General features: G+C 48.3%; 2 protein-coding genes across 2 annotated transcripts in view; both read left to right on the forward strand.

The window, feature by feature from the left end:
- LOC135901368 (uncharacterized) overlaps positions 1–21,047 on the forward strand; it is a 134,226-nt gene that overhangs the window by 101,244 nt on the left and 11,935 nt on the right. The gene's annotated exons all lie outside the window — the stretch shown is intronic.
- Positions 8,105–17,044, forward strand: LOC135901314 (uncharacterized). The gene is made up of 3 exons (XM_065431059.2): positions 8,105–8,628; positions 11,989–12,344; positions 14,487–17,044. The coding sequence occupies exons 1-3, from the start codon at positions 8,196–8,198 to the stop codon at positions 16,425–16,427; spliced, it is 2,730 nt and encodes a 909-aa protein (XP_065287131.1). The 5' UTR covers positions 8,105–8,195; the 3' UTR covers positions 16,428–17,044.

Below are 21,047 nucleotides of genomic sequence, written 5' to 3' on the forward strand. Positions count from 1 at the left end.
GATAAGCATGTATAGATTACATTATTCGCTCAAGCAGTGATGATTTGTCACTGCCCTATTTCGAAGGGAATGCCGATTATTAATCATCATCATCATAATCGTCATCATCATCATCACCATCATGCAGAATTGTTTTATACGATGAAAGAGCCTTTGGGACGCATTGCGACTGAACCCCCCCCCCCCCCTCGCCCCTTCCACTTTCGGAAATCATTCAGCGCACTCTGGTGTCGCCAATAGCGCCTGCCGCCATTCGCTCCGGGGATCACGTTTGAATCACCGTTAGTGACATTGTCGAACACAAGGCAAAGTATAATTAAAAATTAACCTTTGTATGCGGTGTTATGTGCCAAAACCACCATCTTATTATATGATGCACGCAGTAGTGACGGACTCCAGAATAATTTTGACCACCATGATTTCTGCGTTGTCACCATCATCGCACCGTTGTCCCCAACGTCGGACAGTTAGTAGTAGCCTTACGATGGTGGCGACGATGTTTGCAATTTCTTTCTTTTCCGTTTCTTTTTCTTTTTTTTGCGAACAGTCTTTTGCAACAAGATGCATGTGCAATATAAGAGCAATGCTCTGTTTGCCTTTATTTTGAACATTCCTGGGAAATTAGACTTTGGAAAAGAATACTTCTTCGAAATATGTGATCCTGTGATTCTGTTACTACACTTCCAGCATGTAGTCTCCCTGTAAGTAATCACATTTCTCAGAAATGCGCTTTCTTCGTCTCGTTTAGCAAAAGGCCTGATAATCGGGCCTTGTCTCATGTGCAAGTTGTACGGTGCATCTTCGGACTTGCATTTTATTATTATTATTATTATTATTATTATTATTATTATTATTATTATTATTATTATTATTATTATTATCATTATTATTATTATTATTATTATTATTATTATTATTATTATTATTATTATTATTATTATTATTATTATTTACAAGTGCTTCTTTGCAAGCTAGCTGCCCTATTGCAAGGGTGCTCTTCCCGAAGTCCATAAAACAGCTGTCATTGCGTCTGTAAAGCTATTCTTCATAAAGGCTGGTCGCCGGCCACAATGCAGAAATCAATTTATTGCGTTTGATGCGAAATCAAACAAAAATTCAAGAACGGGGACTTCTAGCGTCTACGAGCTAGAGAATATTTTGTTGAGCTTCGCCTCCCTCGTTTATACATTCTAGCGCCGATCATCCTCGAACTGGTCTTCCGCAAGCGGATGGATCTGTGGCGCCATCGATGGACCGAAATGCACACCACTTTCCTTTCCCGGCGTTTTTCAACGTGCGCTTCTCGTCAGCGAAGTTGAAATCACATCGGGGTTGGTAGTCAGGTACTTGTAAGGTACCTCGCTCCTGTTTCTGCCAGCTACAGACATGACAGCTGACTGACTTAGAGGCAGCAATAACAAAGAAATAATACAGGCGCGCGCGTTCTAGAAACGACGAAGGATGACAACCCAAGCTCTGACGCACGCGCAAACATTATTCTATCGTTCACACATGCACCATGCGGGACTTCATTAGGAGCAGAGTGAAATGCCGATAAATAAACTTAGATATTTCTTACTGCGCAGAAAGGGAACTCAGGGGTCCTCTAGTAGGACCAGCTTGGCAAACTTTTTTTTTTCGATAAGGTGAACAGGTGGATTGTGTTATCTTAGGGAGATGCACCGACGGACGTAACCCATAAATTGCCTACTATTGTACAGGCGACTATGTAGGGAAGGATCGCTGAAGCACATCCCCAAAGCAATAGTACATCAATGTTCTTATGCCCTCCAGCTCTTGAGTGACACCGCCACGCCTTTGGATGAGAATAACCACTGCACCGCAAAGGTTGCGCTTTGGTCAAATATACAACTTGCAACTTTATTATATACATCTGCATTTTCAGCTATGTAGTTCCTCATACCATGCACAAAATTATAAATACACAAGATTAAATAACGGCGTACAGCGGGAGGGGAAGACAAAGGATCTCATAAAGCTTGAGCTCTATGTGTTTCAGACCTCAGCAATGCAGTTTCTATTTGCAATATTTTTGTGTTATCCTTGCATCCCAGCTTTCATCAGGACGCGAGATCAGGTGAAAAAATAGCGCAGGGCCAAAAATAGGGAGTAGAACTGAAGTCGAATCTCGAGGACGTTAAGCAATGCAAGTGTCAGGCCATGTATGAACGTCAATGCGGGATTTAAAAATTCATTGATGCTCTCGGGAACAGAACCACAAATGAAGAAAACTAAAATACTTTCCACTCAGAGAAGATGAAGCGTATGACAATTCTCACAGTTTGTCACCAAGCCCTGATGCTATCAACACAGTAGCTCATTTCAATTCACTCGCGTCAAAAAAAAAAGGAAAAAGATGAAAGACCGAATTCACAAAGCTTTTTGTTCGTATACGTGCTCCTTGCGATTGGCTGGCCACCTTTGTAATATTGCTACGGAGCATCAGGAATAGTTCAGCATCATATTGTCCAGCATCAGGAAGGACTGCAAATTATCTTACAAACAATTCCAGAATAAGAGTTTTTTTGTGAATAGGGGCCTAAATTCTCAATCAATATCTCTGAAAATGTAATTGCAGGTTTAGGATTCTCAATTATACTGTGTTCTCACCACTGTACCATGAAGGCCTGTGCATTGAAGCTTCGCGGGATGCGGCTTTGTGGACGATCTTTCGCCTTGTGGATCCACCGTATACATGTGAAGAGATCAACTCGGTGCTTCGCACGTACGCGAAACAAGTATTCCAGGTTCCGTTCGACGTAGGTTCGCAGGTATACGACAGACGTTTCCGTATATAGACACTAAAGCGCTCCTGGCGGGTAAAAACACCCGTTATGTTTTTGAGACCATTTTTTGTGGCTTTTTGGGCGACAGAAAGTTAGGTGGGCGGATGACATTCAGACGTTTGCAGGGACAACATGGCCACAATTAGTACATGACCGGGGTAGTTGGAGAAGTATAGCAGAAGCCTCTGCCCTGCAGTGGGCGTAACTAGGCTGATGATATATATATATATATATATATATATATATATATATATATATATATATATATATATATATATATATATATATATATATTATAAGAAGCTAGCAAACACTGACACCAAGGACAACATAGGGGAAATTACGTGTGCTTAATAAATGAAATAAAGAAACGATGAATTATAGGAAATTAAAGTGGATGAAAAAACAACTTGCCGCAGGTGGGAACCGAACCCACAACCTTCGCGGTTCCCACATGCGGCAAGTTGTTTCCTCATCCACATTAATTTCCATTCATATATCGTTTCTTTATTTCATTTATTAAGCACAAGTAATTTCCCCTATGTTGTCCTTGGTGTCAGTGTTGGTTGGCTTCTTATTTAACCCCCTTTCTGCTCGTTTATATATATATATATATATATATATATATATATATATATATATATATATATATATATATATATATATATATATATATATATATATATATATATATATTGTCACGTGGTGGTGACGTTCAAGAACACAGTAGCAATACTGTGAAAGACAAAACTAACTTATATTGGGCGAATCTGTGCCCACAAAAACAGGCTACACTTATAGCACAACGATAGCGGCGAACACAGTCGGCGATCGTCGAAAATCTGATCCGTCGGCTTTCATACAGCAGTCGTCGAACGTTCAAGACTAATCGCTGGGAGCCGCGTGCCTTCCACAATGTTCTACACCATTCGCGTCAGGCTATGAAATCAGATAACACAAGGTTCGGCGACAACAGACAGCGGATAGAAGCATCGATAACTTTCAGGAAACTTCGGATACATGCAGGCGCGTCCCGCGCCGTGCGATAACATTTGTTAGGCGGTGAAACGTGGTCGCCCGACAAAGACAAGTACACGCGTCAATACCCCCCTCTTAATAAGCATCGACCTGATGCTGCATACAAACGAAAGTAATGAAGAAAAACAACCGTAGCAAAGAAAACAAAAAAATAAGGAAGTTCTCAGCGTCCGTAAAAGGGTTTCAGACGCACCACGTGGACCACTTCAGATCGTGCGCGGCGTCACTGTGAATGCGAAATTCCGTCTGGCACGACCTCATAGTCCAGTGCGCCGATACGTCGAATAACCTTGTAGGGTCCGAAATAGCGTCCAAGTAGTTTCTCACTGAGTCCTCGTCGGCGTATCGGGGTCCAAACCCAAACACGGTCGCCATGCTGGTACTCGACGAAGCGTCGTCGGAGGTTGTAGTGTCGGCTGTCGGTCCTCTGTTGGTTCTTGTCGGGCTTCTTCGGCGCGCTGGAGATAGCTAGCGACGTCAACATTCTCTTCGTCAGTGACGCGGGGCAGCATGGCGTCGAGCGTCGTCGTCGGGTTCCTGCCGTAAACTATAGCTTAAACGGCGTGATCTCTGTTGTTTCTCGCACCGCCGTATTGTAAGCGAAGGTAACATACGGCAGGACCGCGTCCCACGTCTTATGCCCGACGTCCACGTACATTGCTAGCATGTCGGCGAGGGTCTTGTTCAGGCGCTCCGTGAGACCATTCGTCTGCGGGTGGTAGGCAGTTGTCCTCCTGTGGCTTGTCTGGCTATATTGCAGAATGGCTTGGGTGAGCTCTGGTGTAAAAGCCGTTCCTCTGTTGGTGATGAGGACTTCTGGGGCACCATGCCGCAGCAGGATGTTCTCGACGAAAAATTTCGCCACTTCGGCTGCGCTGCCTTTTCGTAGAGCTTTAGTTTCAGCAAAGCGGGTGAGATAGTACGTCGCCACGACGATCCACTTATTCCCGGATGTTGACATTGGAAACGGCCCCAACAAACCCATCCCAATCTGCTGGAATGGTCGGCGAGGAGGTTCGATCGGCTGTAGTAATCCTGCTGGCCTTTTCGGTGGTGTCTTGCGTCGCTGACACTCTCGGCATGTCTTGACGTAATGGGCGACGTCGATGGTCAGACGCGGCCAGTAATACCTTTCCTGTCTTCTCGACAGCGTCCGGGAGAATCCGAGGTGCCCAGTGGTTGGATCGTCGTGTAGGACGTGCAGTATTTCTGGACGCAGCGCTGACGGTACAACAAGAAGGTAGCTGGCGCGTACTGGTGAGAAGTTCTTCTTCACGAGCAGGTTGTTTTGTAGCGTGAACGAAGGCAACCCGCGCTTAAATGCCCTAAGGATGACGTCGGTGTTCCCTTCCAAATACTCGACGAGGCCTTTTAGCTCCGGGTCTGCTCGTTGCTGTTTAGTGAAGTCTTCGGCGCTTATTATCACAAGGAAGGCGTCGTCATCCTCGTCGCCTTGCTGCGGGGGATCGATGGGGGCGCGTGATAAGCAGTCGGCGTTGGAGTGTTATCTTCCGGACTTGTATATATTACCGTGACCTCATATTCTTGCAGTCTGAGGCCCCACCGCGCCAGCCGTCCTGAAGTGTCCTTTAAGTTAGCTACCCAACACAACGCGTGATGGTCGCTGACGACTTTGAATGGCCTGCCATAGAGGTAAGGGCGGAATTTAGCTGTAGCCCAAATGATGGCGAGGCATACCTTTTCAGTCGTAGAATAATTGCTTTCCGCTTTTGACAGCGATTGGCTAGCATACGATATCACCCGTTCAAGTCCTTCTTTCCTTTGGACTAGGACGGCACCGAGGCGTAGGCTACTGGCGTCAGTGTGGATTTCGGTATCGGCGTCCTCGTCGAAGTGTGCAAGGACCGGCGGCGACTGCATGCTTCGTTTGAGTTCTTGAAATGCCTTGGCCTGGCCACTCAACGACCACCAACCTAGTCAGCTTTGTGAGGCGGGTTTCCACACCTCTCAGGCAGAGGAGACAAGTTGATGCTAAGTACCACACCCTCAGCAGAGCCTTTGACGTAGTCGATCGTCCCCTACTGCTCGAAAAGCTTACACACTGCGGTCTTGAAGCTGATATTGTAGCTTTACTAGACAGCTATCTCCTCGATAGGTCGTGCTTCGTGTGCTTCAATGTTCAATCACATTTTGTCTGTGAGGTGTCCAGTTGTGTGGCCCAACGTCTTGTGCTAGGCCCGTGTCTCTTAAGGAGTGCCACGCTTTACATGCCAGCCTATCATCATTCGCCGAATTCTGCCAAGTAAACGATTTCACTAAATATTCATATAAAACCAGAACTATGTCAGTTTCCCGAAACCCATAATATTGTCCTCTCTTATTCGCTTGATCAGGCTGTCTTGACGAGGGTTGTTGAAGTAATCTATATCGGTGTGGATTCCATAGCACCTTAAGCTTTTCCACAAACTCTAAGCGCACAGCAGCCCGAGCGCTGTGCACGTTTCGTTCCATCTCTAGACCGTACCCCACTTCCCTTCATCAATTTGTTCACATTCACGTCTTCCCGTCCTTGAATGCGCTTCAGTGGCGTTGAACTGCACAATCTATGCAAATAGCATACTATTGAAGCGTGCACAGGAAAAGTTCAAAAGCATATATAAGCATCGTTTCCTGACCCCGTGCAGCCACAGCACTTCAAGTTCGTATAACTATCCTACGCATCCCATAAGAAGCCAACAAACACTGACACCAAGGACAACATAGGGGAAATTACTTGTGCTTAATAAATGAAATAAAGAAACGATAAAGTAATGGATAAAGTAACCGAACCCACAACCTTCGCGCGAAGGTTGTGGGTTCGGTTCCGACCTGCGGCAAGTTGTTTTTTCATCCACTTTAATATCGATTACTTTATCGTTTCTTTATTTCATTTATTAAGCACAAGTAATTTCCCCTATGTTGTCCTTGGTGTCAGTGTTTGTTGGCTTCTTATGATATGACTAATAAAAATCGGGCCCCTCGGTTAACCCCCTTTCTTCTCATCCTACGCATCCGTCATTTAGAACAGACGCATTCCTGTCGACATCCTCAATTGTAAGCAATATCATTAGTGTAATTATTACATGCAGGGCTCTACTAGCTTCTGTCTCAGTGCAGGTTTCGCAGAAGGCTACGAGAGAACATAGGCCCTTCCACGTTCCTGCCTCTTTCAGTAGACACTCGCTTCTCTCCTCTCCACATAATATAACGTTTCTATAACTAACATTCTCTCCGTGTTGCCTTTTTCTTATGGGAGCTTCGCATTTTCTCTCAAGCCTTCTTCCAACTCCGCTCGTTTCCTACCTTCACGCAGTTTCTCTCTTCTTCTTATGTACCCTCTGTACCGCGATTATGTGCTGTTGCGGTGAGCTTCTTATTAGGTAGCTGTTTATGCAGTTGCTGCTTTTTATTATTGTTGTTTTCATTAGATTTTTTTCCCGTACCTTTCGTTGTAGTTGTTTTACAATTATTCCTTTCTTCCTTTTGTTTTTCCGTGCGCCTCCACCCAGGCCTCAGTTTTCTTCCTGAGCACATTAAATGAATTCTTGATTATTCTTGCAAAGGAGAGTGCAGAAGTGTTGCGGAAGGAAAGAGCCAATACAGCAAGGATGCTTACTACAATTGAGTTTATTTTAAGAAACTTCCCACACGAGCACCAATGCGGATGCGCTGACCCTGACATGCCCCCACAAAGCAATATAGACTGTCACGTGACAAATGAGCAAAACTATGACGCCACACACATTCCCCAATCAGTGATCACGCCGGCGTGCGCGAGCCTTTGAAAATAAGGGGGACAAGGAGCGCTAAGTTCACTCAGCCACAAGACAGGTACGTTAAGTCCATCAGATGCACTGACGGCGCACCGATATATACCTGCTCTACCCAGGCTCCACTACTTGAACTTTTTTACTCGTATTTACGAAGACCTCTTACGCTAGAATTATCCGCAAGTGCAAATACCGACCAGCCCTGATATTGCACGTAATTTTCGCGCAGGCGGCCAGAACACTCACCAAAAGAAAAGTTTTGTGAATTCGGCCCCTTCTTTCTCCGCGGTTAATACATTTATTTTTCTATCCAAATTCGGAGTACGTATTTCTCTATAATACCCCACACTTCTCGAGATTACCTCCTTGTTCGATGAATTCCATTTCCAGAGGACGACACCAGCGCCGCCGGCAGCAGCTGCCTTTTCTCGCACTCGAGCTACACGCGCCCGCGAGGCACGTTCACGGCGCGTTCCAAGAGGAATTCGACAAGCCCCACTGACGGCCGTTTCTGGGTCATTCCGTTTCTCAACACGCCCATATCTACCGCTTTCACTTGCTTTCACGGCGTCGACTTAGCATGGAGCAACAGAACGACGCCACTCCCTCGCCGCCGTCACCCTCAGCAGCGAAGCAGCCGCCGACTGCTGGACGACCACTCTGCGAGGCGAAAGGCGGGACAGATGGCCAGAGCTCGCCGCTCTCGCCGCAACACAGGCTCCGGCGCGGACCCCGAAGTCCCGCCGCGAACGCTTCGCCAGCCAGATCCCGAAAGCGTTCACCTCGCCGCAGAAGTCCCTGCAGAAGTGCCAGCGCCAGTCCCAGCCGAACTTCACCGCTGCCCAGTCCCAACTCCGGTACCACCCGGGCAAGGCTGGAACGCAATGCGAGGCCTTCGCCCGTCAGGACCTGCCGCCGCACGGCGACACTTGGCCAGAGCAGCGGTTCTCCTCTTTCTTCCGCCGAGAAGATTCCCCGCACGATGCAGCCGTTTCCTGGACCGGTTACGGCAGGTACTGAATGCAACGTTTCTGCGGCATGGATCCGCATGATGTTACTGAGCAACTAAGGATCGTCAATCGAATTTTTTTCCGACTGTCAATTCTAACGTTGTACACGGAACAAAAATAACGTAATGCTCTGCCAAAAAAACAATATATTCCGTGAAGCTGCAATGGAAAGGGAGCTTCCTGTCTTGTATAATCAGTGAGAACCTAACAACTATAAGGTTACATGTTCGCTGTCGAACTCAAACACAATTAGCATAAGTGCGCCACTTAATTTGCTTTGCTTAATTACATGACGTCGAGGGGTTTCGCCTACTAGAAACAGTTCTTTTCTGGGTACACACCGGTGTTGCTATCACATAATTAAGTATTAAACCTAAGCGTCTAGGATAATTTTATGGGTGATCCTGACATCACTGCCCCGCAAGGAAACCTTCTAGCTTGAAACACCTAGCCTCTATTTTCCAATTAGCCTAGCTAAGATTTACATTACATGAGTAATGTTTTAAGCTTTAGCCCGGTTGGGCAGAAGAGTGGAGAAGGTGCTCTGCGTTAGTGTGGGTGGAACTTGTAATTTTTGTAACGTAAAGCTGCACTGCGCGGGTTGGAGCTAAGCTTCGCGTGCTTCTGTGCCTGCCATAGTGCGCATGCGCGAGAGCCGGTTGACGTCACGAGAGGAGCAGCTGCGTCGCCCTCGCCGCCGTCGCTGCCGAAGCCAGCGCGCGCTCCTCGCCGCCGCCGATTGCGGTGCATTCCAGAGGTGTGACGTCGCAGTCTCCGCAGACGCGCCGGCGCCGTGTGCACCCGCTGCTGCATTTGCGATTACGGCGCCGCTCGGCAGTGCGCATGCGCAAGGAGGGCGCACCGTGCGTATAAATGCGCGGGAGAGACGGTTGATGTTGGCCAAACAAGGCCATAGCCGGATAAGCTAACGTTAGCAAGCAAGGCAAGAGATTAACCAAGCATGAAGTAGTAAAGGCAAGGCGCAGAAGACCAGGACTCAGGAAGAAGAACAGAAAAGACAGGACCGGCGCCACTCGAGACTGGCAAGCTGAGACGGCGATCAGGTTGACGCACAAAATGGCAGGATCGGCGCGAAAGCTTTGTTGTTGATCCTGCCATTTTGTGCGTCAACCTGATCGCCATCTCAGCTTGCCAGTCTCAAGTGGCGCCGGTCCTGTCGTTTGTGTTCTTCTTCCTGAATCCTGGCCTTCTGCGCCTTGCCTTTACTACTTCAAGCATGAACCAACTAGCCCAAGCAAGAGTTTTACTTAACCAAGCATAACCGTACCTTTAAGCTACGTATATCCTGGCATAGCTGAGCTAAGCCCCTGCCATTTTTTTTTTTGTCGTCTCTGACTATACTTTCCCTTTACGCTCTCTAGCATTGGGTTCCCTGCTCATAACTGCGTCCCTATATGGGCGCCCATGGTCTCCATACGCTTTCTTTTAGAAGCAAGACTACAGTGCCATAATGTGCCATCTGCCGGTCCTTTCAGTCATCATGACAGAACTTGTCTACTTCTCGTTTTAGAAATCGTTCCTCCACCAGCCACATAGAGAATATACCACAGCGTCAATCCAATATTCAGTGTCATCGATTCTCAACGATGGTCGCGGGGTCAAATCCAGGCCACCGCGGTCACATTACGATGTGGGCGAAATGCGAGAACGTCCATGTCCCGTCTACTGGAGGCACATTAAATATACCCCCGTGGTCAGAATCAATCCAGATTCCTGAACTGCGGCGGGCCTCATAATCAAAATGGGCTTTTGACACTTCAGAGGAACCTCTAGCTCGGTTGCGCCTATTTAAGCACATGTAAAAGGAGAATTCGTTTTTCTCGGCAACTACTCCACCAAATTTGACGAGGTTTCTTGCATTTAAAAGAAAAGCTTAAATTCTAGTGACCACTGGTTTCGAATTTTTTAGTTAGGTTGCTAACTGTTTATTAAAAATTGGCGAAAATCGAAACTTTTCAAAAAACAAAACTATCAAGTTTACAACTATGTAACTATACAACAAAAATGGTAATACAATTCTGTGAATTGCATCTAATAGTACATCTAAAGCGGACAAAATTTATATGTTACACATGAATATATAAAAATTTAGTAACATGGAAATACACCTTCCGCAGAACCCTTGTAACCAACGTAACAAATTCACGTACGATGTAAATAGACATATCAAATTTATCCGCATTGAATGTTCTAATGGATGCCGTTTACAGAATCGCTATATCTATTGTCGATGCAGAGCTATCAATTTGTAAGCATCGTGCTTTTATTTTTTTCAAACGGTTGAACATTTGAAAATCTTTTTAACAAAATTCAGGCTATAAATATAAATTCCGCTTCCAACAGTCACTAGAGCTTACCCTTCTCTCTCAAATGTAACATACTTCATTAAAATCGGTCCAGGGGTTATCTCAGGAAAAGGTGTTTCCGTTTTAAATTTCATTTCATTTATTATGCCCTCAAGACCACAAGGTATTACAGAGGGGAGTGGGGTAAAAAAAAAGTTACATAACAAAGAAAGCAAAGAAGGCAGCAAGTGATGTAGTCATACACATGTGAAGCCCGAAGCGATGGTGTTGATTATGGCCGTACGAAATTGTGCTTGGTCTTCAATTGCAATCAACTCGGCGGGAAGGTGGTTCTATTCTTGACACGTCCTAGGAAGAAAAGACTCGTTGCAAGCTCTAGTGTGACACTGCAAAACTCCAACTTTGTGATGATGATCAATGCGAGGAGAAATGTAGGTTGGGGATGAAATAAGATTATCGCGCAGATATGAATTATGGAAGTATATTTTATGAAACAAAGCCAGGCGAGAGCATTTGCGATGAGCAGAAAGTGGTGGAATGTATTTGAATAAGCCGCATCGGAGTGGGGCCCGAGCTAAAGCTTCCTCTTAAGACACCAGAGTACTATTCATTTCTCAATAAGTCTAGTCAGTGCATTCTACAGCGAAATTTAGCTTAGAATTGTCAGTTCATTTGAATCGAACCTGAGTAGTGACGCTTCTTGCGGGGAATTCCCCAGTATAAATTTCTGCCCATCGTTATTAAAATGCACTATTCCCAGTTCATCTGAGGAGTGGCATGGTCTTTTCTCGATAAATTCGAGAAATAGCGTTCAGTTTAAGCATATCCCGATGAACACGGCCGATGAACGAATATAAGGTTTCACAGAAAGCCAGAATTGGAAGAGCACCACTTCGGCGATTCGCTACAGCGCATCCCGCTATCCATATCTGTGCACATCGTCAGGCGTTTCTCGTGTTTCGCTTCAACTAGAGGTTGTTAACGCAAGAACACATTTTCTGAAAGGGGCCCCGTGATCTGCGTTAACTGACCGCAGGCACCGTCGGCCGCCTTACAAGTGCGCCGATCGACCGCAACGCGGCGACCGCAGTCGAAGCCACCGACCACGGAGGTGTCCTGCCGGCGAGCACTTTGAGATCTGCGGCTGCCGGCACAACAGCAGCTGCAGTACCTGGACACGACCAAGCAGCCCAAAGAAGGGACGCTGCAAACGTTCTCCCTCTCCCCCAAAAGCGATTCTCCAGTGCCTTCGGGCCTTTCCACTTAGGATCGGCTACCACGAAAGAGAAAATACCGCCTGGTCGGAGTCCAAGAAGTGGGAATTCTACCTTTCCGTTCTACGAGCCTAGAAGCAGAACCCCTCTGACTAGCACGGTCACCGGCAGAAACCATGTAAGCACCAACTACCCTGTTTCCCTGCGTAATATCTTACATTACTACCTATACCAAAAGTGATACTTGTACTTTTAGCAATTTCTTACAACAGGATTGCTACACGGTGAGCAAAGAGCGAGAATTTCGAGCGGGAGGCGTCGTGATGAACTTTTCTTCGTTTGTCTACTGTTGACCAACACAAGTCTCCACCTTCCAGTGGATCGTTTTATCTTATGAACATTTAGGTTGCAGGCAGATGTTGCCAGGGAAATTCAGCAAAGCAAGTCGATGGAAGCATAATCGCCCAATGACTGCATGGGGCTTCCGCATGCGCCTCTTGCTTTCCGATACTTTTGCCTACTGCTTGAACAAACAAGCAAGAAGAGGGACCAGTCCATGCGTGTGTGAGCGTTTAGTAGTGTTCTACAGCACAAGGCACTTGCGCATATCTGGGGATCGATTATTGGTACTTCACCAGTTACGTTTTTCTTTTTCATTCCTAGTTCAGAAGCGGCAACTAATTGCAAGCATATTAGGAAAGGTTGTGAGGCGCGCAGCGGAGAAAAAACCGTTATTGCGAGCCACGTTAAATGTCTACAGTTTTCGTACGATAATTAAACCATTTTAGACTAATTGGATATCAAAATAATTATTGCAGCATGTAACCTACATCAATTACAACAATAAAATATATTGACTGTATAGGTTCATTTACACTAGTCAGCATTCGTGTGTACATTGTAGCCTTTATCACAGTCATTGCCTGAGATTTACATCTGTTAAGCAGGCTAGCGTCACATTAGCTGGATCGCCTAAGGGAGATTTAATTATAATGGGGTTTTCCAGCACGAGAACCGAAAAGCTCAGTACTTCTGAAAGAGTGTATCTGATTATATTCATTCATACCTTGCAAAACACCGGAGCAACCGCAAGCAGCCCTCCCTTTCAACACTTCTTGGTATTCTTATCATTCGCATCGTCAATAACCTGATCGCAGCAATTTCGGAGATCCCGCTCGGGGTCCGGCGATGACGCGAAGTGAAGTAATGAAAAATGAAACGAACGCAATGAAATAATTGGAGGACGCTTAAGCTTCGCCTTCACGAGTGGAACGCGATAGCGTTATCGCACCCCGTTCGCACCGCCCACTCATTCGCTCGGCATGCTCTTGAGTCACACAATGACGGAACGTGCGCCTGAGCAAGCGGAACGAACCAAAGAACTCGGTGTCTCGGAGGGAGAAACGATCTACGCGAACCAAACGTCGTAATCGGCACGGAGAGCCGGGCCGTGACGCGCCATGAAGGCGCACGCGATCAAGGGACTGACGCCTCGATGGGATCGTCCTCTATCTAGCTTGGAAGCAGCACGCACACGCATGGCTCCTCGCCAGCAGCACGGCACATATCACAGGGGACGCTTTCCCACCAGACACGCTACGGCGCAGCGATCACGTCAGAGGCGTCCCGCATCGAACGCTGCACCTAGGAATCGCGCTGTGAACAGAAAGAGAAACCGCGTCGCGCGGGCGAGTGGCGCGCCACCTGTCGGGGCAGCGCCGTACATTTCGAGGAGGGGGTCTTTTGTGCTTGCCGCAAGATGGCTCTGCATGTACGCAGAGCGCAGAACTGTAACGGAAACGTACTTGGCTACTCGTGTAACTGCGACTTCTTTAATTTGCGTGTTCGTAATTACCGATATACACCGCAGTATAACTTTCTACGGCACGTGTCTAAGGCAACACCGCATTCACTAGAGGCGCTTTTGTCCTACATTGAACCATCGAACCTGTGGCTGAGCAATAAGAAAAGAAAGATGAACCCGTGGCTGAGTGGTAGCTTCTCCGTCTCACACATCGGAGACCCTGGTTCGATTCCCACCCAGCCCCTCTTGCAAGTTGTTTTTTTTTTATTTATGACGTGCCCTCTGGGTTTTATCGCTCACGACCAATGCCGCCGACACCGACGACACCGGATTTTCTGCGACACGAGATCCTTAACGCTATCGCGTTTATATACGACTCTTAGAGCAATGATAATTGCCCGTGCTTACCAGCTGATGCCTTGGTCGGAAAAAAATTCTCAATACCTGTCATTTTTGGCAGGGCTTCTAATCTTCAAAAATATCATTCTTTTTTCTCCCTCCCACTTATCCACACAGAAACGGCTAAAGCCGGAATTCGTCGTCGGCATACTCTCTTCCGTCCTGCTGGCGTTCCTGTTGGTCGTCGGGTTCGTCAAGATAGCGTTATTCTCGTCGCCCGCAGCCTCCAAACTCTGCGTGACGCACGCCTGCCAAGCGTACTCCCTCCAACTCGTCTCGTCCATCAACCGATCGGTGGACCCGTGCGTCCACTTCACTCGCTTCGTCTGCGACGGCTGGCAGGGGCACCATAACCTGGACGTCTGGGAAAGGCACTTTCTGCACTTCATCAACCGCTTGGACGCCAGGCTGAAAACCATCGACGTCCCTGCTGCCGAACAGAACGAAGAACAGCGGGCGGCCGCCGTGTACATCAGCTGCGACAAGGTTTACCGAGGCAAGAGCGACGAGTTGCCCGCAGTCAAAACCGCGCTGGCTCTTGCAGGCATCGTCTGGCCGCAGCCGTCCCGAGGAGCGGACGCTCTGTTCGCGTTGCTCTACAGTTCCCTCAAGCTGGGCTGGGACGCCGTCGCGAACTTCCGCGTCGCCCCACGTTCCGGCGCGGCGGAGGACGAACTGGTCATCAGCCAAGGCACATCTTTTGGCCTGCTGCGCGAGTGGTTCGCGCAAGAAAAAGCGACGGCCGTACAGCGGGACTACTACGAATATATTAGGAGCCAGTTTACCGGCGACAGCGGCACGACTGTCGACGACGAGGTGTCGTACGAGTCCGTGTGGGAGATCGCAGCAGCGGCGACGAAAGCCCTCATGCCTTTCTTTGGCTTGTCCGAAGCGGCGCCTCAACCTGCCGACTGGTTGGTGAACTCATACGGTGCGAATTTCACAAAAGCGCGCTGGATAGATGCCCTGCGCCGAGTCGACATCAGCCTGCCCGGTGGCTTGCGAATATCGGCCGATAACCGTCTCTTCTTCGAAATGCTACTCCGCATGTGGGAACACTACGGTGAGGACAATTTCCACCTGTTCGTCTCGTGGTCCACAGTACAGGTGGCCGCCCTTTATGCGAACAGGGGCCTCATTCTCAACTACTACAAAGAAATTCCCAACAGGGTCACACTGTACTACAAAGCCTTCTGCGTCAGCAGGGCCGTCTTCTTTTCGCAAGCAATCATCGCGAGATACAGTGGCGACGTCCTCGAGACTAGCGCAGCAGTAGTCGCAAAAGAAATAGCACTGTCCGTGCGTCTGGCCTTTTCGCATCGTCTTTCCACCTGGCCTTACTACAACGTAAACGTAACGGTGGTCGCGAACTGGAGCTCGTTGGAGTCTGCCTTCCGCCACATTGAATATGACAACGAAGGAAGAACTGACGGTGGAGGGAGGCACGACATGCCGGACATGACCGACTCTTTTGTGGCGAACTGGCAGCATTCGGTGCGCTTGCATAAGACACGGCAATTGGTGGAACTGGCGAATGCGATGAGGCGCTTGTGGTTCTTCTTCTCCCCTTTAGGCGATAATGATTTTGAAATGATGCCCTACGCGCTGTCATTCCCGTTTCTAGACCCGAATCTGCCCACTCCTGTTAACTTCGGAGGCTTCGGAAACGAAGTGGTGGCCGCCCTCGGATCCCTCTCTCTGGGATCTTACAATGCTTACAGCAACGCGACTGATTATCTGCTCAGCTGCTTGAAGGAGGGGCGATCGGGCAAGCATGAGTACTTCGAAACATACGTGAACGGCTTGTTTGGCTACAGGGCCCTTGTGGATGCTTACAGGCGAGCTCCTCCCACTACATTAGCCCTCAAGCAACTCGAGCACTACAGCGACATGCAACTTCTTTTCATGTCGTCGTGTTTTCTTATGTGTCCAGGACGTGGCAGAGGACAGCAAAATGAATGTGATTTGCTGGCACAGCACGTTCCCGAGTTTTCAGAGACCTTTAATTGCAGCCAGGGGGCCATCGTAAACACAACTGACCATTGCCTAATGCTCTAGAGAATGTTGGCACCAAAGTGTGTTTGATGTGCTTGCTTTATTGCTGTTGACATGTGATACTCAGGTGACGATAAATTTTGCGTCGAACATTGTATTCTTGTCAATTTTCCCTTTATAATAGGACCTCAGTGTGACAGCTTCGCATCGAAACCTCGTGCACTTTGTGAACATGTATTCAATGCGAACTTCTTTATTCGCGCTTGTGAGAAAATTGTACTTAGATTCCTTCAGTTCTTATTCTTGTGTAAAGCAGGAGGGATAATGGGAGATTAAGGACGCTTGCTTTCCGTTTTCAATGACATCAACGCAAATATTCGCTGAGGAAAGAATAACACGTGGTATGCCATCGGGCTTTATGCTTGGCAATGCCTGCTTTCTCTGTATTTGTCTTGATTAGATTATTTCACCGTGCGTGAGCATGCTCTCGTCTTCGTGTTGAGTAATTTAATCAGTTATCTTCGGCTGTCTTTTTATAGGCGTAAGCGTATTTATTTTTCTTCACCCACTGGGTGGTGCGGCAAAAGAAGAAATATACGGTGCACCTATTTTATGAGCTCATTTATTGGAGGCACTGTTAGGGGCATGCCAAACAATAATTAATGTCGATGAAAATACCCTGTGGTACTGTCCGCAATGACACCACGGCGAGTACGACCAACTTCAGCGCAAGTCCTCTGTTCTGCAGCCCAACGCGTAGCATCAAGGGCATAGCTTTTCTTGCGGTTTCGTGAAGCTTAGTTATTCTTTAATAACAAGAAACGAATCGCTCAGTATTCGGAAATGATATCATTAAACTAAATCTGTGCACAGGACCTTAGGTGTAAGTTATACGCAAGCAACATCAAGGAAGTTCGCGTTTGGGTCACTTGAGTCTAATGTGACGTACAGGAGCGCAAACGCAAATGTAAAGTAAAAAGATAGGGTGCTGCTACGTGGTGTCTGGTGTTCACCTTGTTCAAGCCCAGACAATCCAATTCTTCCTGCCGTTTCTCGGCCCACGTGTCTTGTCACGCTACGAACTCTGGGATCCCCGAACGATGCCAGAACCTGGGTGCGCTATGTATTCGTAACTTACAATTCAGAGGGGCGCAAAATTTTCACTTTACCAGCTACTGCGGATGAACTACGGCAAGAGTGCAGCCACCCTCCATCCGTCGTCAAGTCGTCATCGTCGTCAGTCCATCTTTTGATGTTGAGCTGCGCCCTGGCCATAAGGCGAACACAAACAGATCTTTGCCAATTGCCGGAATTCAAAGTCATGCCGCTTAGGTGATGCGCAGTCGGATCGAGACAAGCTATCCAGTGCGATATCGCTGAGGTTGGGCGCTTGGTTTTCCTGCGGAGTTTCTCGCGGGCTACGCAGGACCCGAGATCGGCGAAGTCCGAGGCCACATTGAGATACACCGTTGCGGACGAGGAGGTTTACTTTTGGCATCGCGAAAAGGTTATTCTTCGGAAAATGAAAGAATACACACTGTGAGCTAGCTGCGATCGCATGGCCGGATGAATAACAGAATTGGGCTGACATTCTTTGCGGCGATAGCCGTATTGAGCGCACTGTCCATGTAATTTCGATGTGCGCACCTGTGGACTTCGCATGGATCCCAAAGTGTATAAGCGTATATGAAGTTAAAGATAGAAAGCAGGCCCTCCATATAAAAAACTATAATACATTAACACACGTTCACCTGGATTTCTGCTGTTCGTTTTCTACGAAGCGTTTCCTGCTAACCGCACATCACCGCTACGACGTTTCACGCTTACAACTGGGCGTATTGCCTCCACAAAAAACTGCGTGGTGCTGGCTGAAATTACGTTTTTTCTTGTACCTTCGTTCATTTACTTGTTATCGCCCCTATCCCGCACGTTTTTTTTCTTTTTTATGGTGTTAGTCTATCTTGACATCGCGTTGAACGCGTTTCTGTAACTTGGGTCGTCTCTGCACGTACCGAAAATCATTGCATTTCACGCCATCGACCTACATGATTCAACACGTGTTGAACCACAGACTTGACGTGATGATGCTGGCCTTCACCAAAAAAGAACAGAATCGATTAGCTTAGCATATTTATTTTCTCTTCTTCCATTAGTGTTCTTGGGTCGCATCACACAGAACATGATATATGTGCTGCCGGTACCTGCGCACATCACTGCAGCCAGATATATATAGGCTGTTGTGTTTGACCGAAGATAAAAAGGGCCTCTCATTCTCAAGATCTACAGATTTTATGCGACTAAATTATTCTTGGAACTAACAATGATGTCCTAACCGGCAATTCTATGTATCAGTTACAAGTCTGTCTGTTGCCTTATTCCGACACTCAATTTTTACTTGCACAGAAACTATTTGGTCTGGGGTATCCCCTTCATATAGCTCTACAATGAGCCGAAATCCATGGATCCTTTTTTATTATTCTGTCGGCGTTTTTCTGCTCATCGATAACGATGTCTAGAAATTCCGCTTCTAAATCCAGGACTGCCTTTTAGCAGTACTGTTGTATTGGATTGGAGCCAACTTTATTTACGCGTGCAGTTGGGCGCTCGCGCGCCCCGACGAGGGCCTACGTCATCCTCGAAGTCGCCGTTACTCGGCGCGGGACACTGCTCACCGTTGCCGGCTCGCTGGGTCCGCCTCGAGGACCTGCTGGACGGCCCAGAGCTGATCGTCTCGGTCGTAGCTCTTCGCAACTGCCTCGAGCCGCGGTGGGAGCGTTCTTCATTTTGCATCTTCTGGATATTTAACGCAGTCCCATAAGATGCTCGTGTAGTCTGCGGTCTCCCTCCGGAAGACTCTGCACATATCTGTCGGATATGTCTCGGGGTACATGCGATTCATCAGTCTCGGTCTCGGTAGCGATCCGGTCTGGAGCTGTCTCAGTACTACCACCTCCGCTCGACTCAGTCTCGGGTGCGGGGGTGGGAGAGTCCTGCGAGCCAGGCGGTAGGCTTTCGTTATTTCATTGTCATCCGTCATGTGGTCCTTGGTTCCGAACCACGTCGGACGGTCTGTCGCCCGGGCGCGGTTCGTTAGCGCTCGTGCCGCTGCGTGCGCCGTCTCATCATGGTTCTCATTGCGTTCAAACTCGTCGCCCGCGTGCGCCGGGAACCACTTGAGTCGTACTTTTCGTTCTCCCTGCAGATTTGGCCTTTGGTCCAGTTTCGCACTGCCTGTCTTGAGTCACTGAGCACCGTGTGGCAGTCTGCCTCGGCGATGGCCAGGGCGATGGCTACCTGCTCCGCTTGTACCGCTCCGGCGCTTCTCACGCTCGCTGCCGTCCTCGTGGCGCCGGTTGATGCCTCTATGACTACCGTTGCGAAGGCGTTCCGTTGGTATTCGGCCGCGTCCACGTACCACGCGTGTTCGTCGTTGGCATGCTGGTCGATGAGAGCCTTGGCCCTCGCCGCTCTTCTTCCCTTGTTGAACTCGGGATTCACGTTCCTCGGTATGGGGTCGATTCTGGTCTGGCGTCGGACCTCTTCGGGTACGGGGAGCTTCATCTCCACCACGTTCGAGCGTCTAATTCCCAGATCGTCCATTATCTTCCTCCCGGCTTTGGTCATGGACAACCGCTCCAGTTGAGAGGTCCGTTGCGCTTCGGCTATTTCTTCGAGCGTATTGTGCATCCCGAGTTGTAACAAGCGGGTCGTGCTCGTGGACTCCAACAGGCCCAGCGCCGTCTTGTACGCTCTTCTGATGAGCACGTTCATTTTGTTTCCTTCGTGTTGCAGCCATCTGTGGTAGGCTGCAACGTACGCGACGTGGCTGATGACGAAGGATTGGACGAGCCTAATTAGGCTCTCCTCTCTCATGCCAGCCTTTCGGGAAGTGACTCGTTTGAGGAGTCGAATCGCCTTGGCTGCTTTTGCCTTGAGACGGGTGATGGTTTCGCCGTTTCTTCCGTGCTTTTCGATAACCGTGCCTAGGATCCTAATTTTGCCGACCTCGGGGATCACGTTGCCGGATTTGGTGACGATTCTGATGTTTTCGTTTTTGCATTGTCTGGTCTTGCCTCTGCTGTTTTTGGTAGGTGGGAGTATGAGAACCTCCGATTTGCTCGGCGACCATCTAGGCCCTGTGCCTTCCAGCTGGTCTTCTGTTGCGTCGACGGCGGCTTGCAGCGCGCCCTCGATTTGGGTGTCGCTGCCACCGGTCACCCATAGCGTGATATCGTCCGTGTAGAGGGTGTGCCTGACGTCTTCGAAGTGCCCAAGCTTTTCGGCCACTCCGATCATTACCAGGTTGAACAGGATCGGCGAAATGACCGATCCCTGTGGTGTGCCGGTGCTCCCGAGCTTCTTCTCTTGCGTCTGTAGGTCGCCTGCTCGTAGCTGGACGGTCCTGTCCGTGAGGAAGTCCTTGACGTAGTTGGATCTTTCGCCCATGTTGAGCTTGGAGACTTGGGACAGAATCGCCGAGTGTTTCAATTTATCGAAGGCGCTCTGCAGGTCAAACCCTAGGATTGCTTTGCTGTCGTAGGCCCTGCCGCAATCATCGATGATTTAGTATTTGAGCTGCAGCATCGCGTCCTGCGTGCTGAGGTGCTGTCTGAAGCCGATCAAAGTGGCCGAGTACAGCCCTTCTCGTTCCAGGTAGTATTGCCACCTGTTGAGTAGCACGTG

The sequence above is a fragment of the Dermacentor albipictus genome, chromosome 3 (genome assembly GCF_038994185.2).
Source record: "Dermacentor albipictus isolate Rhodes 1998 colony chromosome 3, USDA_Dalb.pri_finalv2, whole genome shotgun sequence".
Lineage (NCBI taxonomy): Eukaryota > Metazoa > Arthropoda > Arachnida > Ixodida > Ixodidae > Dermacentor > Dermacentor albipictus.